The 15,645-nt window shown below is 36.3% G+C and overlaps 1 protein-coding gene and 1 non-coding gene across 11 annotated transcripts in view; both read left to right on the forward strand.

The window, feature by feature from the left end:
• The window catches only part of DIS3L2 (DIS3 like 3'-5' exoribonuclease 2), a 346,723-nt gene that overhangs the window by 162,359 nt on the left and 168,719 nt on the right, over positions 1-15,645 (forward strand). For all 10 annotated transcript variants that reach the window (XR_012016729.1, XM_072796677.1, XM_072796673.1 and 7 more), the window contains one exon: positions 13,539-13,712. Coding sequence is in view for 9 of the 10 variants with exons in the window: in XM_072796677.1 (XP_072652778.1) it covers positions 13,539-13,712 (174 nt within the window). In the remaining variant the exon portion in view is untranslated. The remainder of the gene's footprint in view (positions 1-13,538; positions 13,713-15,645) is intronic.
• On the forward strand, positions 4,532-4,666 carry LOC140616660 (U4 spliceosomal RNA). The gene has a single exon (XR_012017073.1). It is a non-coding gene; the product is annotated as a U4 spliceosomal RNA (small nuclear RNA).

Here is a 15,645-nt window from a genome sequence, read left to right on the forward strand (position 1 = left end):
TGATCCCCAAATTAGCACTGCCAGTCCTCTGCAGGTCACACACTGAAGTCTGGGTCACGATACAGTTATTTCTAGGGTAGAAAATCTTACTGTTCTAGCTTGAGACAGTTATTTGTCCTGATCAATAGTTTTAACCAGAGGTAGTAGTCCAGGGTCGCATGGCCCACTGCCCAGGGGGCAGGAACTGTGGGACTTGAGCCTCTGGGAATGAGTGTGGATAAAGCAGACAGATTGAATGGCCTGTCTCTTTAGCTGTAGCTTTAGTGTGAAACAGAATATTGTAAATTCTGCCATTGGAATAAAGTAGTTTTCTGGAAGTTTAGAGGACATGGGCAAAGGGAGAAATCTGGGATTGTTTCTGGGAGAACAGAAGCCTCTTTGCTGAAAGATCACTCTGATTGAGTCCAGAGAGAACAGGAGAGGATGGAACTGAAAGCAGGCAGTCCTAACAGGCTATTGTGTTAACATGGGGGTGGGGGTGGGGAGAACCGGAAATAGATGAACTGTAGTGAAGGCTGCAAAAGGAATGAAAAGATTCAGGGCGGGGGTGGGGGGGGGTAGGGGAGGTGGGGGGAGATGAGGAAGGTGAGTTCTCCTAGACCCATTGGAAATTGTCCGATTGGAGAAGGACAGAACCTTGGGTGAACGCGCAGGTGTCTGACTTGAGTGTTGGGGAGATGACAATGGCATTTAAACCCGGTGCACTGTGAGCAGTCTCCCTGGCTCCTGCTCTTCCCTTCTCTTATGCCTCATTGTTTCCCAAGCTGACTGTGTGTGTTGGTAGTTCCAGACGTTTGCACACTACACTTGCTTTCCCAGCAGTGGATTTCTCCTCTCTCTGCTGTTCGTTTAGTGAAAAACTCAACTTACTTGCTTACTTAGTTTCTTACTTTATTTATTTATTGAAAAACTCAACTTTAAACATAACTCCTTTGTCTACTTGAAAAATGTTCCCCGAGTTCTCTCTCATGGGTGCTCCCATAATTTGTAATAATACTACCGTTATTGTAGCTCTGGCTCGTTTGTATTGTATTGCTTATACAAGGTATTTACTTGGACATGAGTTCTTTTAGGACAAGGACTCTCAGTGAAAGTTTCCTGGCTGGTTAGGAGGCCATCAACGTTGGTGCCCCCTTCTGTGTAAGCATTGCTTCTCTGGCCTTAGTGGCACTGTGGTGCCTCCCGTTAAGGGGAGACCAAAGACTATTATAGGACCGGAGACCTTTGGGTATTAGAAAGTTATTTTTCATCTTGTTCTTAGAGCTATCACGAGAGATCTCAGTTCAGCCTTGGTTACCGCCATACATCATATCTGCCACATATGCCTGCATGAATCTTAGTCCTGTAATGCTAGCAAAAACCAAGGTGATCAGTTCTTAGTGAACCCTTGCTGGCTTGTAGGGATCACTGCTGTTTGTTATACATCACAACATATTTAGTACTTTTCCTTTTAGTATGAGACTCTTGTCCAGGATACTTAAAAAGCCACATTGGCTTCCTCGCTGGAATGATTTGTAATTATGTAATCAGATTTACAGTTTTAAGAGCTTCCCAACCCTCTTAAATCATCTTTCCCTTTAGAAACTCTTACAGTAGAATTCAGGTTTATATTTTTTCAGGCTTTTGTGAAATCTACTGTGCTAAAATGTAGAGTTTATAGTTACAGCCTTTCCTTCCAGAATCTCATGAGCATGGAGATATCATGGTCACTTTCTCCAAGATTTATCATAGTTTCTTCTTGAATATTTAAGGATAAATCTTAAAGAAAATGGAAAAGCTTTATAGGATCTACCATAAGGAACATGATAGTGTTTCTTGGTAACACTCTAGACTAACTGAAGATATATAATGTGAATTGACCTAGAGCAAATAGATATATTTATATTATTTGCTCTAGCAAACTTTGGTAGCTTTAAGGGATGGGGAGAAGGAAAAATAAATAGGTCAGTGCAGGTAGAGCAGGATTGAGAAATTTGGGGTTGAATATGGGATTGTCTAGGCTTACTGGGAAGCCATTGAAATGAGGACTAGAGAAAGGGTCACAGTACTGCTCATTTTAATGAGCAAAGGACAGCAGCTTCTATTGGAGAGAGTGACTGGGTGAGATGAAGGGTGGGGGAAGTTCTGATTGATGAGGAATGTGGTAGAGGAGGACATGGTTGGGGGGAGGGGAGCCTGTCATCTCTTCTGGTATTGTTATCTCCCAGCTTTGACTGTCAAGTTCCAGTTATCAGGCAATTAGAAATATTTTTTGACCATTAGAAGCAAATACTATACTTTTACCACTCCATTCAGTTTTGATAGATACTGAATTTCTTATGAAGTAGCTATGAATTGGGGAGGTGATCTTTAAATTGTATTAAATTATTTTTAGTAGGAAAATGAGATAATAATGAGGTTGGTAGAAAAAAACAGGAGAAATTAGTTTCATTAATGCATAGCCTACAAGATTAGCAAATTCAAAAATAGCTCTATCCAGTCTTTTCCTCTATGCAAAAGGAGTAATTTCACCTTATTAAGAGTATGTTCCTTATCTGAAGGCTCCTCTTCTGAAGAAGAGGCTGAATTATATAATCCTCTGGCTTGAAACTTAGACATTTAAGTCCTTCTCAGGACTTAAATATGGCTTTAGCTGGCTATTAAAAGTAGCAAATCAGGCTGAGGAGGGGGCTCTGTTTTTGTGACTGTTGGGCTCCACCTGGTGGCCTCTAAGATCAGCTTTGGGAAAAGCTACATCTTCAACTTTGAGAGCATTCTGGTCAAAGCAGAGCAAAAGTAAAAGGGATGGAGGAGAATGGTCCTGAGCCAGGCTTTGGTTACCAAACCGTTCTTTCCCTTACTGTAGCAACACTTCTGCCATGGTTGTCATCTTCATCCACAGCTTCTAGGGCGTCTCCTTGAAAATGCTATCTTGAAAAGTATGAGAGCACCATCAGCCTTCTCTTAACACTCCTTAAATGGTTTCATCCTCCTCTTTGCTCCCTTCACATCTACATTTGGCGTTTCTGTGTCAATCTTCAGGGCCTTCCCTAAAATTGTGTAGTATTGTTGAGCCGTTTTTCTTCCTTTTTTTTTTAATTTAAATTCAGTTAGCCAACATATAGTGCATCATTAGTTTCAGATGTAGTTTTCAGTAATTCATCAATTATGTATAATACCCAGTGCTCATCACATCACATGCCCTAGAGCCTTTTTTCTTTTCCACATTCTGCTGTTTTCACTGATCTTCCCACTTTTCCTGAAGTTCCCGTTCCTTACTTGCTGCTTTCTGCTGAGTCATGATAATGAGGCAGAAAAAGGGAAAATAACATGTTCCGTCCTCCTCATTATAGAAAATAATAAATAACATGTACATCCAAAGATGTGTTGTACTTGCCACACTTTTTCTTTACCTGTGTTGTTATGCGGCTTTTGGGTTCCAGGTGTTGTTGATGTTTGATTGCCCTCCACTTGCAGGTTTTCAAGGATCTGCTACCATTGTACCTGTTTGAATGCTGTTTCCAGCATGGACCAGTATGCCTGAGAGTGTTTACTTGAGTGATAATCATTACAGGAATGTATGTCTGTCCTCCTGCGTATAGCCTAGTTTTAAGGCTAAAACTTTATAAGAGACTATGTGGTGGAGACAGGAGGATGGATGATTTAGAACACTAAAGTTGACCGTTAAGTGTTCTTATTTTCTTTTTTTTTTTAATATTTTTTAAATTTTTATTTATTTATGATAGTCACACAGAGAGAGAGAGAGAGGCAGAGACATAGGCAGAGGGAGAAGCAGGCTCCATGCACCGGGAGCCCGACATGGGATTCGATCCCGGGTCTCCAGGATCGCGCCCTGGGCCAAAGGCGGGCGCTAAACCGCTGCGCCACCCAGGGATCCCTGTTCTTATTTTCTTTAAGGTAAAGAGGCTGATTGGCGGGGACTTGCTTGCTTAATTTCTTATATCTATAGCTTATCCTTCCCCTTAGTAAGTTTTTCACTTGTACATGACCCAGACCTAATGCTTATTTGTATAAAATATTCATACACACACATACACACACACACACACACACACACACACACACACAACCCCCACCGATGAACTACAGGAAACTAGGAATGTTGTTTCAGCATTATCCCCATGGATTCTATAGTAGGACCCAGTTGTAACATCATTGATTGTGAATGGGAATGGTATTTGTGGAGGAACTCTGGTGAGTGAGAAATATTGAAGTGGTAATCATTATAAATCATTCTAATGAGGACAGCTCTCTATCTCAAAATGATTTATTGTATTATCAAAATTAGAAAAAATTAATTTTTTGAAATACATACATATTATACATTTACTAATAAAATTATTTAAAACTTGTACCACTAGAAGTAAAAAAAAGCTTCTAGAATTTCACTCCCAGAAATAATTGCTATTAAGGGTTTGGTGTATATTTTCTAAAACATTGTTTTAAAAATACTTGTTAACACTCATTGCAAAGTATGTTTCACAGATAAAGTATACATGTAGCACTTACATAATTTTTGAATTCTAATATTAGCTTTGCTCAGTGGCAGTATCGTAGCCAATGAGGTTTATCCGAGGCGCAATTATTGCTAATTGAATTCTAATATTAAAACCAATCCACAAACTGACTACCCAGATTAAGAAATATATCACATTATTGTTGAAGAGCCCTATGTTCCTCTCTATCCTAACCACTAGTTTTTTTCTCCAAGAGGTAACCACTTTCTCAAACATGCTAATCACAATATGCTTTTATTTATACTTGACCCATATTTATTATCCCTAAAAGTATTAGTTTAGCTTGTTTCTCAACCTTACAAAAAAAATCCATGCTACATATATTCTTCTGTAAACTTGCTTTTTTCGTTTAACACTGTTTCTAAAATATATTCATAGATTTCATTCATTTTAATTCATAATATTTCTATTTCCTGAAATATACCACAATTTATTTATCTAGCATTGGATATTTGGGTTGAATCCAGGTTTTTCTATTAGAAATAATGCTCCAATGAACATTTAAGTGCTTACTAACTAAAGTTTCTCTAGATTCTACTCAAGAGTAAAGTTGTTACATCATGTATATGTGCATGTTAAGCTTTATAGCCAAACCATTTCCAAAGTGGTTGTGCCCATTTTTAATCCTACTAGTAGTATGTAAGAGTTTCTGTTGCTTCACATTTTTATCAACCCTGGATAGAGTTAGACTCTTCCATTTTTGCCATTCAGGTGATATCTTATGATCTTAATTTATATTTTCCCAATTACTAATGAGATTGAGCATCTTTTTATATTTATGGTTATTTTCTCTTCTAGGAAATATCTTCTTATCTTTTACATTATTTTCACAGTTAAATTTTTGTTTAGATAAATTTTCAGAAATTGCAAAATGATACAGAGGTTCCTATATACATTTAACCAGCTTCTCTTTATCTTAACATTTCACACTACCATAGAATATTTATGAAAACAAAGAAATTAGCCTTGGTATGATACTATTAAAATATAGAACTTATTCAGATCTTATAACTGTTTCCACTAACATCCTTATTCTGTCTGAGAAATTGGCCCAGAGTCCTATATTGCAGTTAGTTGTCATGTTGCTGTAGTTATTCCAGTTTGTGATAATTTGTCAGCCTTGTCTTTCATGACCTTGACACCTCTGAGGAGTACTGGTCAGTGATTTTGTAGAATATTTCTCAGTTTGGGTTTGTCTAACCTTTTCTCATGATTAGACTGAGATTAGGCATTATTGGGAAGGATATCATCAGAGGGGCAATGGGTGTCATATCAGGGAGTTCATGTATTACTGGTGATGTTAACCTTGATCACTTGGCTAAGAAAGTACCTACCAGAATTTCTAACTTACTGTTTTTCCCTTGTAATTATTAGACTTTGGGAAAGATTTTTTTGGGACTATGCAATTATTCTGTTTCTCTTTAAACTTTCACCAACTCATTTTAGCATTCATTTTTTATTGGGCTGTTATTTGATTTTTTGGAGTTAAGTATTCTAGAAACTAATCTTTTTAGCAGTTACTGGTAGGGAAAATATCTTCTCTGCAGTTTATGCCTTATTTTTTCATGTTACTAATGTTAATTTCTGAAGAACAGGCATTTTAAGTTGCATTTTCTAACTTTTTGATGGTGGTGTATAGAATTATTATAAACTTTTGTATATTAGTCCTGTATCCAGCCATCTTGCTAAATCTCCTTATTAATTTTAATATTTTGGACATAGTTTTCTTTGGATTTTCTGTGCAGATAATCACATCATTGGTAAGTAATGACAAGTTTGTTTCTTTCATTCTAATCCCTATAACTTTTATTTCTTTTTATTTTCCCAAACTTGCAATTGAAGAAGATATTTTCCATAGTAATAAGTCATGAAAGTTCAATTTTAAATGAAAGCAATTTTTTCCTGATATTTTTGAAGTGCTAATATTAATAACTTTGCTAATGTGACATGTAGTTATTAAAGGACTCTAGATACCTAAATACATGTCTTTGAGTTTTATTTGTTTTTACTATCTTCAGTTTTCTTAGTTTTCCTTTGGAGTTTTAAGAAGGAATAGTATGCCCTTTTTCCAGGCTCAAAAGCATTAATTCATTTATTCACTAAACTATCGTGTTTTGGACACCTAGGATGAACAAGTCTCAATATAAGATACAGAAATAATGTTTAGTCTCTTTAGGATGATCTTCTTTATCTGTTGGTAAAGAAGAGACATACGTAAAGCACTATGGCACAGCTAGAAAGTGGCAGGTGCCAGATAGGAGATAGAACCAAACGCCAGTGATAGCACTGAAGAGAGAGATCTATTCTGGAGGACAGGGTGGCTTTCTGGCCTTGCTGCTGTATTTCATGAAGGTGAAATCAACATGGTTTATGTTTTGTGGACCTACTTCACCATGGAAACTGTAAAGGGAATGCCATTAATATAGAAATATGTTGCTTAAGGAAGGAGCTACTTATAGTATTTTTATGCTCTAGAGCCAATAGTATAGTACCTTGTCAATATGGAGTGAGTACCTGCAAGATATATGATGTGAACAGTCCTGAGATTTTATTTTTGGTAGTAAGAGTGTTACATTTTCTGTGGCAAAGTGAAGGACAGAAAAGAGAAGTTTACTTCTCATGGAAGATACTTTAAAGTATTTTATATTAGTTAGGATGCTATTTTATATTAGGAAGATATTTTAAAGTATTTTATATTAGGATGCTTCCAAGTGATGGAAAACCCTGACCCAAAGTGATTTAAATAATAAGGGAATATATTATTTTACATAAGTGGGAATCCAGAGGTTGTGCAAGCTCCAGGGCTCAGTGACTTGATGATGTTATCAGTTTGCCCTTTGCCATCTTCAGTGATCTAGTAGTAGATTCTCCGTGTTAGTGAAGACAGCTGCCAGGATGGTCAGACTACATGCTCTCTTGATCAATCCAGCAAGGAAGGGGAAAATCCTGTCCACACAACCATGATACTGATCACAGTCTCCAGGGGAATCATACCCTGATTTTATTACAGTAATGAAGATCTGCCTTTGGAGCTGAAAATAAGATGAGTCCCCCATGTGAAAAAGATGAGGTTTCTGTTAGAAAGGAGAAAGATGGGGAATAAATGTTGGGTGGGCAACCAGTACTGCGCATCACAGGTTTTTATTAGATTATAGTAAATGTTTCTATATTTTTAATTAAAAATATTGTAATATTAAAAGAAGTCTAAAAAAATGAGAAAACTCATAATCCTTCTTCTCTAAAATAATTAATGCCAGTTTTAGCTATTCCCTTCAGTCTTTTCATAAGTGGTTTTACACTGTTAAACTATACTATACCTTTGTACATTTTGTTTTATGCCAGACATTTTTATGCTACATTTTCAAAATTATTTTTCTAAAATGCATAATAAACAATTGAACAAAAATGCCATGATTTAGTTTATCCTTTACCTGTTATCGAAATCTAGATTCCTTATTTTACTCTTTTGATTCAGTTTTTTAAAAATAAACTTTACTTTTAGAACAGTTTTAGATTTACAGAAAAATTGTTAAAATAGTACAGAGAGTTCTTATGTATCCCTGGACCTAATTCCCCTATTATTAACATATTAGTATGGTACATTTGTTGCAATTAATGAACCGATGCTGACAACATTGTGAACTGAGGTCCATACTTTTATTCAGAAATCCTTGATTTTTAAAAATTGAATGTCCTTTTTCTGTTCCAGGATACCTATACATTTAGTTGTTGTCATGTCTCCTTAGGATCCTCTTGGCTATGAGTTTCAAAGTTATTTTTGACGGACATATTTTAATACAGAGTTAGCTGAAGTATGATTTTTAAGAGAATCCGTTAGACATTTTGATGCAACATTAAATGATAGTTGTCCAAAAGCAGCTGTAGCTGTCTTTATAAGACAATGACGAAAAAACAGAAACTACTTAGAAAGCTGTAATATTTGAACCATAGCTATGAAAGGGAAAGTTATTTTCAGTATTTAAGTAAAACTTACACCAAAATTTTAAAATGCAATCAAACCCTTTTGTAAGACAGATATTGTAGTAGACTTTGCTTTTGTTTAGAACCCGGAATATTCTGATTTTTGGGGTGATGGCAGAATTTATGAGTAAATAGCGTAAGTCTTTCTGGGGCATCTAAGGCCCAAATGCATGAGCTCTTTCAGCATGCTGACCTGTTAGATTTTTATCTTCTGCAGGCTGTCCAGGCTATGCTGCTCTCAATTATATCTCCAGTGAAAATCTATAATAAATTTATTTAAATAAGGTACTTGAGAAATGTTCTCTGGAACTTAGTAAAATAAATGCTAATTACTGCTAATAGAAACTTGGAGTCATTGATAACATTTGGAAGCCATAACCAAAATATAATTTTGTCTCTATGAGCCATATTGTAATTTTAGTAAACAAATCAAGATTCTTTGGATTCAGAATATAGCCTAGAGAAAAATTTTGCCAGAACGCAAAGCACTAATAAAATTAAAGACAATTTTTTTTCATTAAATTTCAGTAAAGGTACGATGACTGATATGACTTTGTTCAGACAATTAATATTAGGTCCATCTTTACCTGCTTACTTTTGTTCTCCTTCCTTTTCACCTTCCCTCCCCAACAGAGGTGGATTCAGTACTCAGCACTAGTCTTCTTTTCAGAGAGATTTCTCCATCTCTTGGTAGGCCACAGTTCTTCATCTAGTAGTTTTTCAGAAAAGGTTTATGAAAACTATGTTCCTTGAGTTCTTGCATTTAGAAATCTTCATCTTCAAAATCCAGTAGCATCACTAGAATATGTTTCAGTCATGATTTTCTGTATTACATTTCCTGAGATATGGCATATATGCCCTTTCTGTGTGTAAAATTTCTCTTATTTCAGAAAAGTTGTCTTAATAATATCTTCGAAATGTTTTCTATTCCATATATCTAGTTCCTTCCTTCAGGAATACTAGTTATGCCAATGTTGGATCTCGTTCTTTGGGCTTTCATATCTGTCTGTTTTCTCTGTAAGCTCTTCACAATTCTTTGTACTTTTCAATTTCATTTTTCTCACTTCTCTCAAAGCTGTATCTTGATGAACCTTATTTTTTTCAGTCAGTTCATTAGTTACCCTCCTATATGACCTTTGTTTTTGTAGTGGTTTTCTTTTTTTCTTTTTTTTTTTTTTAATTTTCTAGGTCTGAAGCACTAATTTTTAATTTCCTTTTGTGATTTTTTTTTTATTATGCACTTGCATCTTCACTTTGAGTGGTGACATATTCTTGGGAATATCTTTGATCAAGATAGTAATTTCTGTGGCCACATACTTACAGAGTATGTTTTATCCTTCTGCCATTTCTTTTCCTTGTTTCTTTCTTCTTTGTTAAATAGAATGCCTGGGATGTCACCTTCCATCTTTAAATAATGAGGTCTTCCCAGATTTTAGTATTATATTTTAAAAGTTAGGTATTATAAAATGCCTTTTGTTCAAATGTTTAGGCCCTTTTCCACTTTGGGGGTAAGATAATCCTTTTTGGCCATTCTAATGTCACCAGGTAAAAGTAGGGTGGCTAGTGTGTTTTAAGTCTACCTTACGAAGACTGTTACTGATGCTATCACCACATAGAAAAATGTTTATTTTCCTGCTAGTTTCATTCTCCAATCATGATGACCTGACTAGAACACTTGCAGATGGTATATGATCTCTTCATGATCTACATCATTGTTTATACTTCTCCCAGAAACTATGTATGCTGATTTTATATAATTAATTATTTTGGGGATCCCTGGGTGGCTCAGCAGTTTATCGCCTACCTTTGGCCCAGGGCGCGATCCTGGAGTCCCGGGATCGAGTCCCACATCGGGCTCCCGGCATGGAGCCTGCCTCTCCCTCCTCCTGTGTCTCTGCCTCTCTCTCTCTCTATGTCTATCATAAATAAATAAATCTTTAAAAAAATTAATTATTTTATGTGATATTTTAATACCATAGGGTAGAGTCATGTGAAATTGTGTCTTGCAGGTAAAAAAATGGTCACATATATTGGCATTCATGTCTCAACATAATCTACGATTAATCTCTCTATATTATTACTGGCCATTCTTGAATCTTTTTCTTCTGAATTATCCCTCAGCTGTCTTGAATTGCAAATATGTTTTTTTTTTCCAGGAAATGGAAGGATGTTCCTGTTCTTTACTCATTTGTTGAGAGTCTTGATCATGAATGGATGTTGAATTTTGTCCAATGTATTTCTGCATCTATCAAAATGATTGCATGTTTTTCTCATCATTTGCTAATATAATGAATTATATTGGTTGATTTTTGAATGTTGGACCAGATTTTTAAATCTTTAGTTGGTCATGACGTATTCTCCTTTTTATGTACAATTGACCCTTGAGCAATGCAGGAGTAGCAGCAATGACTTCTTGTACAGTTGAAAATCTGTTTGTAACTTTCAACTCCCCCAGAATTTTACTACTTAATAGTCTCTATCGATTGGAAGCCTTACCAATAACATAGTCAGTTAACACGTACTTTGTATGTTACATGTATTATGTACTCTATTCCTATAATAAAATAAGTTAGAGAAAAGAAGATGTTCTTAAGAAAATAAGGAAGGGAAAATACATTTATATTACTATACTGTATTTATTTTTAAAAATCTGCATATTAGTGGACTGACACAGTTCAACCCCATATTGTTCAAGGGTGAGTTATATGTATTAATATTTCATAAGAATTTTAAGAATGAGGGATATTGGGATGCCTGGGTGGCTCAGTGGTTAAAGTGTCCACCTTTGGCCCAGGGCATGATCCTGGAGCCCTGGGATTGAGTCCCATATCAGGCTCCCTGCAATGGTGCCTGCTTCTCCCTCTGCCTGTGTCTGTGCCTCTCTCTCTGTCTCTCATGAATAAATAAATAAAATCTTTTAAGAAAAAAAAGAATGAAGGATATTGATCTCATGAATCCTTTGTCTGATTTTGGTATCAAGATAGTTCTGGCTTCATGAGACCAGTTGGAAAGTGTTCCATCCTCTTCTGAAAGAGTTTGTATATAATTGGTATTAATTCTTTTCTTAAAATACTTGGTGGTATTTACCAGTGAAGCTATCTGAGCCTGGAGTTTTCTTTGTGGGAGGGTTTTAAAGTATGAATTCAATTTTTAAAATAGATATAGGAATATGTAGGTATTGGTTTCAGCTTTAATAATCTTAGGCAGTTTGTGTTTTTCATAGAATTTATCCATTTCATCCAAGATGTTGAATCTATTGACTTAGTCTTCCTAATTTCCTTATTATCTTTTTAATGCTTGTAAGATCTATAATGATATTTCCTCTCTCATTCATGATTTGGTAATTTGAGTCTTTCCTTATTCTTCTTGATTAGCCTCACTAGAAAATTTCCTCTTTTATTCTTTTTTCAAATAATCAGCTTTTGATTTTATTGGTTTTCTTTATTACAGTTCATTTTCTGTCCCTTGATTCTTATTTCTTTATTATTTTCTTCCTTCTGTTTACCTGGAATCTAATTTGCTTTTCTTTTTTCAATTTTTTAAGATCGAAACTTTAGATCACTAATTTGAGACATATCTTCTTTTCTAATATAAACATTACATTTATTTAAAGCAAAAATTTCCCTCAAAGCAGTGTTTTAGCTGCTTCTCACAAATATTGATATATCATGTTTTATTCAGTTTGAAATATTTTCTGATCCTCTTTTTATTTCTCATTTAGCCCACTGGTTATTTAATTTCCAAATATTTATGGATCTTCCTGATAGTTTTCTGTACTTTTTCCCCTCATATTTTTGCTGTCTTTGACTTTTCTATATCCTTTCTGGGACATCAGCTGCTAGGTTTGAGGAGGTGACACTGGTCTGAACCCATGTTGTATGTGGGGAGCCCACAGGCAACCCACAGGCTGGCTACCTTGAACTTATGCAGGAAGGCAGGTATATGTGTCCACTATAGGCAGGTTTCTTTTGGCTGCCATGTGAGAGGTGGAACCAGCCCTGCTGCCACCACTTCTGTTGCAGTAGTAAGGCTGAAGATGGGAATTTGTTAAAAGTCTGCATTTCAGGCAACTACATCCCCAGTCTCCCTCTACCACTCTGCACCTAAGAACTCCAGCAGCCAGGCATCTACCCTTACATAGGAAACAGAATCTTCTTCAAAGAAATCTAATGGCACCAGAAAAAGCTCTAAAGCCAGAGCTAACTCCTTGTGGGAAGAGTATCATATTTCCTATTGACTATCTGTATGCCGCATATAACTTTAGATTTAAGGTCTGAATGTGGCGTGCCAGTGCTTATGAGAATTGAGCACCATCAATTTTGGTATATTTATAGATGACCATAGATGATTATTAGTATTTGCCTTCTAAAAGGTGGAACCCTACTAATAGCATCAGAACTATCCCCTTTAAATGCAATCTTACTTTTTATGGACTAATACCCCAAAATGAGAATGGTAATTTGCCAAATGACCAGATTACAGGTAATTTTAACTTTCTTCTTGATGTATTTCTGTATTTTCTAACTTCTCTACTATGTTACTAGCTGTTCAGATAAAATATTTTAAAATATTAAGGCAAAAATTAGAATTGTGAAAAAATGTAAGTATCTGATCTAATTTAGTAAGAATGTCTTAAGGTATAGGCACTATGAAACTAACAATTTAATAGCAAACTGGGCTAATCAGAATTGTCTCTCAATGTATTGCAAGAAAAGGAATTGATGAAAGCTTTTAACAATATCAATTTGGCTTTTTCATGAAAAACAATTGCAAGAAACTTAAGGAAGGCCATCTGGTCCAACTCCCCCATGTCAGAATTCCTGAAGAAGGTTAAAATTATACTGTAGTTAGGGATTTAACAGGACAAGAGTATTATGGTCTCTTCTGCTTGGTTCCCCCATTCACTGGTGATGGTGTTCTTGCTGGGGGAGGGGCAGGAGGTTTAAAGGTTTTCCTACTACCCTCAGTTTTAGAGATGAAACAGATGCCTGTGATCCATTAATTCACTAACATAGTTGTTCCTCTCTGTCTTGTTCACAGACAACTGGCTAAGAGTCTTGGGCAGGCTGGTGAAATTGAACCTGAAACAGAAGGAATACTAACAGAATATGGTGTGGATTTCTCTGATTTCTCATCGGAAGTTCTAGACTGTCTCCCTCAAGGCCTGCCCTGGACAATCCCACCAGAGGAATTCAGTAAGAGAAGAGATTTAAGGTAAGTATCTGAAACTTTTTTTTTTTTTTTAAGATTTTTTTCTTTTTTTAAGACAGAGAGCACGCACACACATACACACACATACGGAGGGAAAGAGGGAAGCACGCTCCCCACTGAGCAGGGAACCTGATGCAGGGCTCCATCCCAGGACCCTGGGACCATGACCTGAACTGAAGGCAGATGCTTAACTGACTGAGCCACCCAGGTGCCCCTGAAACTCTTTAAGAACAACTTGTTTCTACCTTTCTGTCTTCTAACTTCACTTTCTTAGGGATGGGGCTCAGATGTTTCCATCTTTCTAATAACATTCAAGATCAGTTCAACTGAAAATTAAATGCTATGTACCAGAGGTTGGCAAATTACGGCCCACAAGCTAAATCCAGCCCACTGCCTGTTTATGTACAGCCTTTGAGCTAAGAATGGTTTTTATATTTTTAAATGATTGAAAAAATCAAAACAAAAATAATCTTTTAAGAAAATTATATGAAATTCAAATTCCAGTACCCATTAAGTTGTATTGGAATACAGCCATGCTTATTTGGTTATATTTTGTTCATGATTGTCTTTTTGCCCTGCAACAGGAGAGTTAAATAATTGCAACAGATACCATATATGGCCTGCAAAGGGCTCTCTAGCTCCTTATAGAAAAAGTGTGCTCATCTCTTTTCTAGACCATTCTGATTTCAAAAGATACAGGTGCTATCTTTCTCTCTCATTGTTATGCCCCATAGGTCTGATCGAATAAAGACAATGTTATCTGGTCAGAAGTACCTTCCTTTAAATGGGCCTCTTCAGGCACAGAGCAAAGGATTCAAAGCTTCTGTGCTTGGAGCTTCATTTTAAAGCTTTACTTTTAGGTCTGGAATTTGTTGGAAAGTACTTTTGTGGTATTTTTATAACAACATCTTCTTTGAAGATGTTTCTTCATTGTGGGATGTTAGTTCTTTTCTGATATTTCTCTTCAGAATTTGGTTTCAGTACTGGCATTCATTTTGGATGCCACATGGAGATATTTAGAACCAAGAAACTTTTCATACAACCCACTGAGGCTGTGGAAGGTTTTCTGCTAGGGTCATCCCGTGTCAGAGTCTTTTCCACCACACTAGCTCACTTCACGCAGCTGAACTTGTGATACCTTCGCTTTTGGTGCCCATAAGCCCACCTAGTTTGAGAATCCTTCTCTTCTCCCTTTTGCTATTATATCTTTTAGGAATATAGTGCCTTTTTTTCTTTTCTTGCCCAGAGTAAGCAAGGAAAAGGAGATGATAGTCCCCTTTCCTACTTAGAACACATGTTATATATGAAGTCACTTAACTCAGGTGACCATCCTGGCCTTCAGCAGTAACCACTACTCATGGAACTCCTGCTGGTCAGTGATCTTATCAGGGACTTTGAGATCTTGGGCCCAAGCCTTATTCTCTCTGAACCTTCATTTTCTCGTATATAAATCGAGGGCTCATTTTCTGAGATCTTTCCCTAAACTAGAAATCTATTTTTAAAAATCTAATAAGAATGAATGGCTAAACTTCATTGTTTGAAGTATAAGTCAGGGTAGCCATTCTGCAGTAACTATCAACATTTGAAATGTACCTACCCTTTCACCCAAAAACTTGACTTCCAGGAATCCCTCCTTGTCAAAGTGTACAAGGATAGATGTTCAAGAATGTCCATTGATACTCTGTTGTAAAAGTGACACTACTAATATCCCTCAACAAAGGGATGGTTATTTATTTATTTATTTATTTATTTATTTATTTATTTATTTGAGAGAGAGCCTGTGCCCACATGCAGGTCGGGGAGGAGCAGAAGGAGAGTCTCAAGCAAACTCCCTGCCGAATGCAGAGCACAACACGGTACTCAATCCTATGACCCTGAGATCATGACCTGAGCCTGCTCCAGACATCGGACACTCACCCAATTGAGCCATCTAGGC

Source organism: Canis lupus, chromosome 24, assembly GCF_048164855.1.
Source record: "Canis lupus baileyi chromosome 24, mCanLup2.hap1, whole genome shotgun sequence".
NCBI lineage: Eukaryota > Metazoa > Chordata > Mammalia > Carnivora > Canidae > Canis > Canis lupus.